The 11,580-nt window shown below is 29.9% G+C and overlaps 3 protein-coding genes across 9 annotated transcripts; 1 reads left to right on the forward strand and 2 right to left on the reverse strand.

Annotated features, from left to right (window-relative positions):
- Positions 1-190: 190 nt before the first annotated feature.
- On the reverse strand, positions 191-2,396 carry Dak1 (cytidine/uridine monophosphate kinase Dak1). The gene is made up of 2 exons (XM_029319024.2): positions 1,968-2,396; positions 191-1,066 (listed from the first exon to the last, which is right to left on the reverse strand). The coding sequence occupies exons 1-2, from the start codon at positions 2,346-2,348 to the stop codon at positions 788-790; spliced, it is 660 nt and encodes a 219-aa protein (XP_029174857.1). The 5' UTR covers positions 2,349-2,396; the 3' UTR covers positions 191-787.
- Positions 2,397-6,629: 4,233 nt separating this feature from the next.
- Coq2 (ubiquinone biosynthesis protein COQ2, mitochondrial) lies at positions 6,630-9,545 on the forward strand. 6 transcript variants are annotated; one of them, XM_029319023.2, is made up of 8 exons: positions 6,630-6,752; positions 7,344-7,696; positions 7,784-7,950; positions 8,023-8,170; positions 8,252-8,445; positions 8,521-8,709; positions 8,799-8,997; positions 9,170-9,545. In XM_029319023.2, coding segments are annotated over exons 2-8 (1,242 nt in total). In that variant the 5' UTR covers positions 6,630-6,752; positions 7,344-7,353; the 3' UTR covers positions 9,172-9,545. The 6 variants fall into 6 exon arrangements, with proteins under 6 accessions (XP_029174856.1, XP_029174853.1, XP_029174854.1 ...); XM_029319020.2 differs by lacking the exon at positions 9,170-9,545 and having other exon boundaries at positions 8,799-9,063; XM_029319021.2 differs by lacking the exon at positions 9,170-9,545 and having other exon boundaries at positions 6,630-6,710; positions 8,799-9,063.
- On the reverse strand, positions 9,542-11,292 carry LOC114943403 (protein Abitram). Of its 2 annotated transcripts, XM_085485433.1 has the most exons (3): positions 11,105-11,292; positions 10,954-11,025; positions 9,542-10,758 (listed from the first exon to the last, which is right to left on the reverse strand). In XM_085485433.1, exon 3 carries the CDS (start codon positions 10,496-10,498, stop codon positions 9,674-9,676), a length of 825 nt encoding a protein of 274 aa, XP_085341559.1. In that variant the 5' UTR covers positions 10,499-10,758; positions 10,954-11,025; positions 11,105-11,292; the 3' UTR covers positions 9,542-9,673. The 2 variants fall into 2 exon arrangements, with proteins under 2 accessions (XP_085341559.1, XP_085341560.1); XM_085485434.1 differs by lacking the exon at positions 11,105-11,292 and having other exon boundaries at positions 10,954-11,098.
- Positions 11,293-11,580: the final 288 nt, after the last annotated feature.

An 11,580-nucleotide genomic window follows, 5' to 3' on the forward strand; every position in this document is an offset into this window, starting at 1 on the left:
TATGACATCTTTCGTACAAAATTATCTTTCTCAAATCCTTGTGAAAATACTTCTATTTTCTCCCAAAATATAATCGATTATACATCTTCCTTTCATTATCCAAATAACGTACTGATAAATGTACTGAAAATGTTTGGAAAATACTTTGAAGGACGGCAAAAGCAGAAAATCTGAAATAAAATACCTCGTGTCGTTTTAATTATGAATATATTTTTATATATGTAAAGTAAAAATACGTAAAACATGTCTCTCTTCCATATATCGTCTCTTCCGTCTCTTCTCGTATCAATATACGATTTTTCCTAACGATCGTTAAATTCTCATTCAAGTACAATCCAATAATGATAATATGTCGCTTGAACACTTGTTCTATAAATATATAAGCCAACGCTATGTATATAATATCGTATCAAAGGATTTACAATACGGGTCGTACGTTAATACTGGGTACACTTTTGACAAAATATTTACAATGTTTTTCAATTATTATACCGTTATCACCCGTATTTACATTGTATTATTGTACATTTGTGAAGGAATGTTTAGCCGATAAAATTGCTATGTCTATTATAAAGATTGAATAGATATCAAGTAAAGTAAAATTAAATAAACCTGTTCTGCCTATAAATAAAGTGCGATACTTTCTATAAAATACAAATACTATGTGTATAAAAAAGTGTCATGATACATCATGATATACATAATATTCCTCAGCACCAAAAAGTACAATAATATATATATTTGTTAGAATTGCTTTAGAGAGAAACACGTTTAGAAACCGTTACTATTACCATCCTAGCTTAGGGAAGAACGCTACAACATCCTGAAACACCTCTTCGGGTGTATTCATAGAATTAACTTTATAAACTAAGCCCTGTTGCTCGTACATTTTTATTATTGGTAATGTGTTTTTCAGGTAAGTCTGATGACGAAGAATCAAGGATTGCTCGTTATCGTCACTACGACCGCTCCCACTGGCTCCACGATGCAGACAACGTTGAGTGCAGACTTCCTCACTGCATTCGCAGAATATTACGCCTTTTAATAACACCTTGTCAGCCATCACCTGTAAGTACATAAAAACTTGTAAGTACATCAAATTTATCATAATATAATAGATAAATAAAACGTCGAATGTGCAAGATCAAAATTTTCCCAAATTTAGCTTTAGCTAAATTTAATTTTGATATGATAATTTAATTTATTGATTCTTAGTTGCCCAGAATTATTTATAAATTTTAATTTTGATATGGTTATTTAAAAAATTCTAAATGCTAAGAATACAATGAATACATGAAGTCGAAATAATAGAGTGAAGTTGAATTAATGAATTGGAATTATAAACTGTTCCACATGCACAGCACATATACATATGTGTGTGTGTGTGTGTGTGTGTTGTGTGCGTGCGTGCGTGCGTGCGTGCGTGCGTGTGTGTGTGTGTAAATAAATTGTCTGCATGAATGAATCATCTTAACCTTTTATCATCATTTATATTTCCATCAATTAAACTATCATAGAGTAAAAATATAATGTTGATTCTACCTGTCAATTTATATAGTTGTTATATAACTATACAGAAACTACAAGAAATGAATATTTCCAAGTATATAAATTTGGAAATAATGATATCGTATAACTAATACTTACAGAAAATCTTTGATTCTTTTTTTAAATAGCATTTCTATATATTTTTATATGATGATACATAAAATATATCTTTATATTTTTCAAATTTGATGTAGAAATGTTATTTAAATAAAAAAATTAATGTTTCTTTAAATATTATAGCATGGTATCACCAAATGTTGTCAACATAATCCAAAATATTTTTTTAAACATTTTATAGAAAAGTCAGTGTTATCTACAAATATATTTCTCGACAAAACGTTATCGACATGTCGCGCGCGTGGAATTAATTAGATATGCAAGACAGAAAGAGTGAGAAAATAGCTCTCTCTCTAGAGTACCTTATTCCAACCGTCGAGGTTATCTTGATTCCTAGGGAAGCCGTCAATGAGAAACCGATTGTGAGGATTCTCGGAGGTTTGCATGGCGCGGTCGATGAGGCTGCAGGTGATCTCCACGGGGACGATGGTGCCGTTCCTGATGTGGGTCTCGATGAACTCGCCGTACTGCGAGCCCGGTTTGACGCGTTCCTCGCGCAGCAGGTCGCCGGCCGACAGGTGGACATAACCGTAATGCTCGACGATGTAGCGGCACAGGGTGCCTTTGCCGGCGCCCGGGCTGCCCAGGATGAACATCACCTCCGGCTTCCGGTTCATCGTGGCGGCGGACATCGCGCGGATAAAACGTCGCGCACCGGTCGCGAGGAATCGCAACGTATACATGAACGTCACGACGATCAATCGGACTCCCTCTCCTCCACGCCTGCTGCACCACGTGACACATGTCACGTGATACGTGACATATGTCATGTGACACGTGACATATGTCATGTGACACGTGGCCGCGCTGGCGCCATTCTTAAAAGGCAGCCGCGTCGTCCCGCCTTTTTTTATGTCAAAAACGACACGAGATTGTCTCCTTTTAATTTTAGAAATTTTTGATAAGAAATATCTGATCTGTAACTTTATAAGAAATATCTAAATCTGTAGATAATACTGATTTTTTTCTACAAGTTAAAATGTTTCAAAAAAGAAAAGCGATATCTTCGCGCGAATATATATTGTTCAAATATATCGATGTGTATAAAATCGATTAATCGAGATAATCGGTAAAATTGATTAATCGATATGAAAGCAAGCAGACGAAATAATCGTTATGCAATCGTGTGCGAACCGCGAAATTATAGGATGGCGTAAACACAGATTAATAGACAGATCGCCAAAGGCCTGCCTAAAGAAGAGACCGCCATCTTCGTGCGATAGACTTTGCCCCTTACCGACACACTTTGCCCCTGGTTCGAGTCCGTGCTAAATTCGTAGACTTGAACCAAAAGACTTTGCCCCTGGTTCGAGTCCGTGCTAAATTTCGTAGACTCGACCAAAAGACTTTGCCCCTGGTGCAAGTCCAGGCTAAATTCGTTTGACATTACCAACAGACTTTGCCCCTGGTGCGAATCCAGGCTAATTGATCATGAGACCAATTTGAGAGATTTGGCCCCCGTTGTGTGTGTGTGTGTGTGTGTGTGTGTGTGTGAGAGAGAGAGAGAGAGAGAGAGAGAGAGAGAGAGAGAGAATATTTTACATATATGCATATATATATAAAATTTATTAAATATAAAAAATATATTTTTTACACATAAAATGTTTTTTTATTGAAATAATCACGATTTTAAATGTGATATAACACAGTGTTCAAAAATTTTTTAATTAAATTTTTTAATTAAATTTTATTAAAGAAAATTACTTGAAATTTTTTACATTAAGAATTTAAAGGCTCCTTATTCTCTTGTAGAAATTTATCACTACGCCAATTAATCACTTATTTTGAGTATTTAAAATACTATAATATACAGTAATTTAAGTATTCGAAATAAAAGTGATTAATTACTCGAAATAAGTGATAAATTGGCGTTACTAGTAATAAATTTCTATAAGGGTTGAAATAAAGTATAAGAGATAAATAGGCTATATGTGAGCCGTATGCGAAATGTGAGATGTAAGACGCATATTGAAATTTAATTTTTCGATATAACTTTCAAAAATGTACACGAGGTACAAAAAATTAGCTTGGACATTTGTAAGACTTAAAATTGGGATTAATTCTCAATTCTATTAATTAAATTTCGATATAACACACCTTACATCCGCGCACGGCTCACATATATATAGCCCATTTATTAGTGCAATTTTTAAGTTCCTTATTTTTCAAAGTTCACCTTTTTACGTTATCAAATATTTTTACGTTTTCAAGAATTTTATATTTTTACTTACCGCAGTTTCTTATCCAAATGTAAAATCTTTTATCGCAGTCTATAAAAAATTGAAACAATTTACAATTTTATGATATAATATTATTATTATTACAATTTCTATATATATGCACATCTGTCAAATATCGTGATTTATTTCACATTATTATTATCTATTTTAATAAAAAAAAACAAAAACACTTGCAACAATCAAAAATAAACCGCCTGCCGCGAACGGAAAATGCCAAGAAAGCACGCAATTTCCGCGAATCTCGTAATTTTTTTGAAAAATCAACAATTTCAACGAAATTGTAAATTCTTCAAATCACTGCACAAGTATAATTCACAATAATAATTTTCAGTAACTACGATAAAAAATCGTATACTGAAAACCGCAAACGAAAGTGCAATGGGAGTAAGAGTAAAGTCTGTGATAAAATTAATTGGCAATAGAAAATTAATAATTTTCAAATAGAAAAATTTTGAAATTACCGAGGATTTACAAATAATAAAGTAAAAATATTAAATAATTTATGTTTTCGAATTTTGCTCGCGGAGAGGATCTTTAAAACAAGATTTTTAGAAGAGAGGACCTTTAAAATATAAACAGGCAAAAACGTTGGAAAAATTAAAGCGCGCGTTTAAACAGATAAACGCAATGAAATAAATACGCAATTGTTTTTACTTATCGCTGTAAGCTCACAAGCTTCTGACGTGCTATACACTTTTATATAATATATACAAGGTGTCCGGTAACTAACGGACCAATGATTAAGGGCGGATTCTCTGGCCAATTTGGAGACGATTTTTCCTTAGCAAAAATGTTGAGAAGTCAATAATTTTCGAGTTATAAGCGATTGAAAAAAATAGGTTTTTTGAAAACTAAACGTTTTGGAGTTAAAAGTCTAACATAATTACATTCTTCAGTTAATTTCAGGTAGAGTTTACTATAATAAAATTTTAATTTAAGGCTTAGTTATAAAGATACATAATGACAAAGATTGGAAAGTTGTAAAAAATGATGACCTTTTTCGACATTTTCGCTGAGGAAAAATCGTTCCCAAATTGACCAAAGAATCCATTTGTAATCATTGGTCTGTTAGTTACCGGACACCCTGTATATTGGACACGAGTTTCGTTTGTTTCAGATTCTCGAGAGTTGAAGTAGGAACATACGAGTATCATATATCGTTTGTGACTTGCCGAATGAAAGCAAGACAGAGAGCGAACGAGATGATGAGCTTAATAGCTCATAATGTTATAAATAAATAAATAAAAAATTATAACCTGACCTACTAGTTATTGAATCTTTTTTTAATAAAATGTTTCATTATTATTATCATCTAAGTCTAAGTCGTTTAATTACTTTTTAGTTTTTTAATAATTAATTTAATTTATTCTAGTCATTTTTATATGAGAAAAATAATATCACGTATACGTTTTATAATGAATTAATATATTTCGGGAATCGAATTATATATTCTTAATAATATAAAAGTGTTCAAAAATTATATTTGACTTTTAATTTTAATTATTTTATAGCAAAGAGTTCCGAAATCTCTTACACACATAATGGGGATTTTTTTTATCCATATAATTCGCAATTAAGTATATATGTTAATTATTAATTTTAATAAAATAAAAATTAAAATTAAAGGTCAAATATAATTTTTAAACACAAATATATTAAATTAATGATAAAACGTATACCCATGATAGTATTTTTCTCGTACAAAAATAATTAGAGTAAATTAAATTAATCATAAAAGATTAAAAATTAATTAAAGAATTTAAACTTATATTTTATATAATAATAATAAAACATTTTATTACGTCAAACCGTCGTGAAATAATTAAATAAAATTTGCTAGTTACGTCAAAGTCAAGTTTTCTAAGCTTATAAAACATTTTATTAAAAAACAGATTCAATAAATATAAGTACATGTTATATATATACTTATATTTATTGAATCTGTTTTTTTTATAAAATGTTTTATTATTATCATATATAATATAAATTATTTAATTATTTTTTAATTTTTTTATGAGTAATTTAATTTGTTCTAGTTATTTTTGTACGAGAAAAATACTATCACGCGGGTATACGTTTTATAACGAATTAAATATATTTATGTTCAAAAATTATATTTGACCTTTAATTTTAATTTTGTATTTTATTAAAATTAATAATTAACATATATACTTAATTGCGAATTATATGGATGAACAAAATCTCTATTATGTGTGTAAGAGATTTCGGAACTCTTTGCTAAAATAATTAAAATTAAAAGTCAAATATAATTTTTGAACACTTTTATATTATTAAAAATATATAATTCGACTCTCGAAATATATTAATTCATTATAAAACGTATACGTATTAGTATTTTTCACATATTAAAATGATTAGAATAAATTAAATTAATTATTAAAAAACTAAAAATTAATTAAACGACTTAGACTTAGATGATAATAATAATGAAACATTTATTAAAAAATAATTATAATAGGTCAGGTTAATATTTTATTTATTTATTTATTTATAACATCATAAAATTCTGTCCTTTCCGAAATACGCGAACGCTACGAAAAGATAAATCTCGTACATGCCGCCGGACGAGTTCATGAGACGCTCTTATCTTGGGAACGTATTAATAGTTACTGCATTGACCACTACTACGATATGGCGCTGAAATCAGTGAGAAATGCTGGTCTCTCCTTCATCCAGACCTTTGGCGATCTGTCTATTAATCTGTGGCGTAAAGACCGAAGTACAAAACGCCGAAGTGATTGAAATATACAGCAACATGACTGTGATGTAATCTACTTTACGATAGTAAGGACGGATCTATTTTTAAAATGATTGTTATTCGTTATCGTAAGTTTATCTTTGAGTTTGCAATTTGCTAAATACACAATCAAACTTTCCACCATGTGACAATTCTCGTTCACAAACATCGTAATAAATTAAATATTTTACATTTTGTGGTAAATTTATTCTCGTATCAAGAATTTTGATAATAAAGTGTTAAATTAGCTGCTAAATCGATTTGATTAAAGGTAAATTGGTCTACGATCTTGAGGTTATATTCTAACCATACTTTACGATGGATGTGATTATTCTTACTTAAAATGTACAGAATATTCAACCAACAAATATTTAGAGATTGTTGGAAGCATGCTAAGACTCATTGTTTTAAATTAGGGTGCTCTTGACAATTTTTAAACATTATAGGTTGAATATCCGAATACCCTGTATATATTACATATTTATGAAAAATTTACAATTTAAAAATAAGTCAAATGTTTTAATAAACATGAAGAAAAGATAATGATAAAAAGTCACAATAATGTAGCTAACTTAACGACAAAATTTTTATATTAATATAAATAATAATTTATTATTTCTATTTATAATTTTATTATACATATAGGATATACTATATCTTTTTAAAATATATTGTTATAGGAGTGAAACAATGTTAATTATAAAAAGATGCCACCATTTTACTGGAATTATTAGTATGCTGTCGCATAATGCATTTTCTAGCTTTACATTAAACTGTACAGCTAGGAATCTTTCTAGGCTATGCGCAGAGGTTCGTACTTTATCCATAGCACATGACAAGTATACGCATAAAGTGAATCCCAATGCGCAAAAGATTGCCCATTCTTTGTTAAGGACAAACGATGCACTGACTCATGTTAAGTTAGCACTTTTGCAACAGAAAAGATGCTTGAGTATCGCTGCTACGCTAGTCAATAATGCCTCGCCTAAAGTTCAACCATATATGAAACTTATGAGAATAGATAAACCAATAGGTAAAGAATTCAATTATTTTGTTGATTAGGAAGAGTTAACACACACTATATATTTCAATCTGTTGATTTTTTTTAATTTGCCATTAGGAAGCTGGTTATTATTTTGGCCTTGTGGCTGGAGCATTTCAATGGCAGCTCCTGTTGGTGCTCTACCAGATTTTCAAATGTTAGCACTTTTTGGTATAGGAGCTTTCATAATGCGTGGCGCAGGATGTACTATCAACGATATGTGGGATCAAGATATCGATAAGCTGGTAAAGCTCTTTTATAGCAATATATTTTACAAAATTCTCACAGAATATTACAGAGAGAACTTATATTACTAGGTAGCTAGAACAAGGGATAGACCTTTGGTAAGCGGTCAAATAACGCAGATGCAGTCATTAATATTTCTAGCTGGGCAATTGAGTCTAGGGTTACTTGTATTGTTGCAATTAAATTGGTATAGTATATTTCTTGGTGCCAGCTCACTAGGTACTAAATAATATGCTAAAGTCTATAAAAGGAATAAAATTAAAATATTTATAATTTATCTTATGTTTTTCTTTTTTGTAGGTTTAGTAATAATTTATCCTCTCATGAAAAGAGTGACGTATTGGCCGCAATTAATTTTGGGTATGACTTTTAATTGGGGCGCGTTATTAGGATGGTCTGCTATACATGGATCATGCGATTGGTCCATCTGTTTACCATTGTACATAGCTGGTATTTGTTGGACCATTTTGTATGATACGATATATGCTCATCAAGTGAGTATAGAAATGTAACTTTTTCTCATGCTATCTCTTCTTACATCACTCTCTTTAATCTTTTTTATATGCTAGGACAAGGTAGATGACATTTTGATAGGTATGAAGTCAACAGCCATAAAATTCGGTGATGATACGAAATTCTATCTGTCTGGATTTGGAATAGTTATGATTGCAAGTTTAATTGCCTCTGGTCTGTTAACTACTCAAACTTGGCCTTATTATACTTCTGTTGGATTAATTGCAACACATATTAGCAATCAAGTAAATGTTCTGAATTACTTTGAATGAATAAAATTTCAAAAAATCAAAGGAGATATATACTAAAATATATATAAAATAATTTCTTCCAGATACATTCTTTGAATATTAACAATCCTACGGATTGTGCTAAGAAATTCATATCGAATCACAGAGTGGGTATGATACTATTTGCTGGTATTGTATTAGGAAATTTAATGAAGAAATCTATAAAAAAAGAGAGCAAAGTTGAAGAAGAAACAGAGCACCAAACTATTACTGTACTACACGAAACCAAAAATAGCCATAACTGTAATTAGTCAGAATTTTAAGATATTATTTGTAAATTATATGAAATTAGATGAAACAAAAAATTGATATTATTACATCATAAACTACATCCTTTTATAGATTTCATTAATCATAATATTAATATTATGATTTAACAGTATTAATAATTTAACTCATGAATTTATGATTTCAGGAGACAAGTTAATAATTCATATTAGAAAATAATGTGTGATTGTTGTTAAATATAATTTTAAATAGTCTTCATTATACAAAATAGAATCTCTTTTTATGGATAATGTGCTAACATTAATAAAATTCTTCAAAAATAATTGTTGATCGCCAGTGACAATTTGAACCAAATAATGAGATGCAAATTAATTCGACCAAAAACTGGCTATTCATTTATTAAAAATAAGTAAACACACACTGTGCCAGTTTTTGGTCGAATTAATTTGCATCTCATTATTAATAAAATTATTAAACTATTAATATTTTGTAAAATGTAAAACAAGGAAAAGAAAGAATTTGATTAAAAAAGCAAGGTAAATAAAAATTAAATGCAAAATTTATTTGTTATGTTTTTATTATTACTAATTTTTTTAGAATTTGTCTTTTTCTTATAAAATACTGTATTAAATTTGTTTTGACCAAATAATTTTTCATCCAATGTAAACTAAATATTTCCACATATTGTACTTTATGTATCTGCTACTGTTTTTTCTCTTTCTTTAATTAGTTCAATATATTGTTCATGAGTCAGTAAAGATTGTTTCAAATTGTCTAGAAACTTTAGATTTTGTAAAATTATAGCCAAATAGCCACCTTTATGTGGTGGATTTTTGAGAAGCCTTGGATTTTCCATCAATAACTCGTTAACTTCCACTAATTTTCCAATCATGCAGCACTTAATCATATAGGTCTGTCCATCAGAACATGATATACTACAGATATTCGAATTAGTTTGCAATGGTTGCGCACCATGTTTACCCTTTCCTGAGACTTTATTCTGAGACCTGTCTAATTTATCGCTGACCTTAAAGTTGACTTTTGTTATGTCTTTATCATTTTGCAGAATGACATGACTAGGTGCCAGGGACAGCATACAAATACGATTGCTGTGTATTCGTATACATATATCATCTCCAGGCGATTGGACGTTTATTTTGTAATAGGGAGTAAAATAGCGATCGGTAACAGTAGGAAGATAGCCATTGTATTCCACCTCGTTCAACATGTCAGAAGCATCATCATCAGGAGGAAATTGAAACTCGTCATCATCGTCAACAATTTCTGCGTTTTTATCATCGCCTTCCATTCTTTCCTTATCTTCCTCTCTCTTTACAGGAAAGATTTCCTTATCTTCCTCTCTCTTTACAGGAAAGATTTCCTTCGCATCGGAAGTATCAGTCACATTTTCTTGAATGTCGCTATTTTGCTCCCTTTTACATGACCTCTCGTTACACTCATTCTCAGACTTTATACGTTTGATCTCCGGCTCATGAACATCTGTTATCAAATCCATATTAAATTCCAAGTATTTAAGTATTTAAACAAAAATGACAAATGTGATCCGTAGTTGTCAAGTAACATATATGTACCCAGACAATATAAGATTACAAAAATAAATTCTAATCTAATGACTTTTAATAATCATTAATTATTAAATTATTAATAACAAAACCAATCATGTGCTAATTAATTGCTACTTTCTTGTTGCACGATTCCTCTCGCCTCTAACCTCTTGTGTCTAAATTCTGCGCTTTCTGTCCTACGAATTTCTCTCTGTAACAAACGAAGAGATCGATCGCGCGTTAATTTTTTAACTCTTTAATTTTTTTACTTTTTAATTTTTTATGCTCTTTATCAAATATCAGAAAATATCAACATGTATTATTTTAAACTTGAACATAGTGACTATAACATTTTTTTTTTTTACATTAAGCATTTTTCGTTTTTCAAAAATCAAGGAGGACCTACTTGTTCCTTTATGCATTCCTTCATCTGCTTCTGAATCTGCTCGCAGTATCCCAGGAATCTTCGATAAGGATGCTGCAAGTGCGAAATGTTTGTTGACAGTTGACAGGTTAGATTTATGGTGAAAATTTAACAACCAGCTGTCATTCATTACCTCATTCTCGCAGTCCTGAAACTTGTAAAATATCCAGTTACAGGCGGAATTGTGCGCGGCCAGGAATTTGTAATTCATTTCCCTAAGCTAAGTCGTCCTTCCTTAATTATCCGCATGTGTTTCTCGTTATGCAATCGCGAGAACTGACTTGCCAGTATGTACCACGTTACATTTAAAAATTTATTAATTAATATTAATATATTATTAATTAATAATATAATTATATTATATTATTTTATTATATTATTAATTATATTATTTTATTAATTTATACATTATTAATAATCTTAATTTCGTCCTGCAAGCACGAATTTATATTTGCGAACAAAAAACATGGAAAAAATTTGTTTTTAATTTTAATATGAACATTTATTATAGGTTAAATTATTTTATGAATTTATTATTGGACACTGAATAGTTTTATGTTAGGAAATAATAAAATATTAAATTTAAAATTTTTTTTAATGAAATAATAT

This window comes from Nylanderia fulva, unplaced genomic scaffold (genome assembly GCF_048542155.1).
Source record: "Nylanderia fulva isolate GAGA-0341 unplaced genomic scaffold, ASM4854215v1 Scaffold37, whole genome shotgun sequence".
NCBI classification, from domain to species: domain Eukaryota; kingdom Metazoa; phylum Arthropoda; class Insecta; order Hymenoptera; family Formicidae; genus Nylanderia; species Nylanderia fulva.

Excerpts from the sequence above, each read along its gene's own strand:
- Dak1 (XM_029319024.2), bottom strand. The coding sequence starts at position 2,348 with ATGTATACGTTGCGATTCCTCGCGACCGGTGCGCGACGTTTTATCCGC. Across the intron at positions 1,067-1,967 it reads ACCTCGACGGTTGGAATAAG|GTGATGGCTGACAAGGTGTT; the intron begins GTACTCTAGAGA and ends ATGTACTTACAG.
- Coq2 (XM_029319020.2), top strand. The coding sequence starts at position 7,354 with ATGTTAATTATAAAAAGATGCCACCATTTTACTGGAATTATTAGTATG. Across the intron at positions 7,697-7,783 it reads GAGAATAGATAAACCAATAG|GAAGCTGGTTATTATTTTGG; the intron begins GTAAAGAATTCA and ends ATTTGCCATTAG. Across the intron at positions 8,171-8,251 it reads TCTTGGTGCCAGCTCACTAG|GTTTAGTAATAATTTATCCT; the intron begins GTACTAAATAAT and ends TCTTTTTTGTAG.
- LOC114943403 (XM_085485433.1), bottom strand. The coding sequence starts at position 10,498 with ATGGATTTGATAACAGATGTTCATGAGCCGGAGATCAAACGTATAAAG.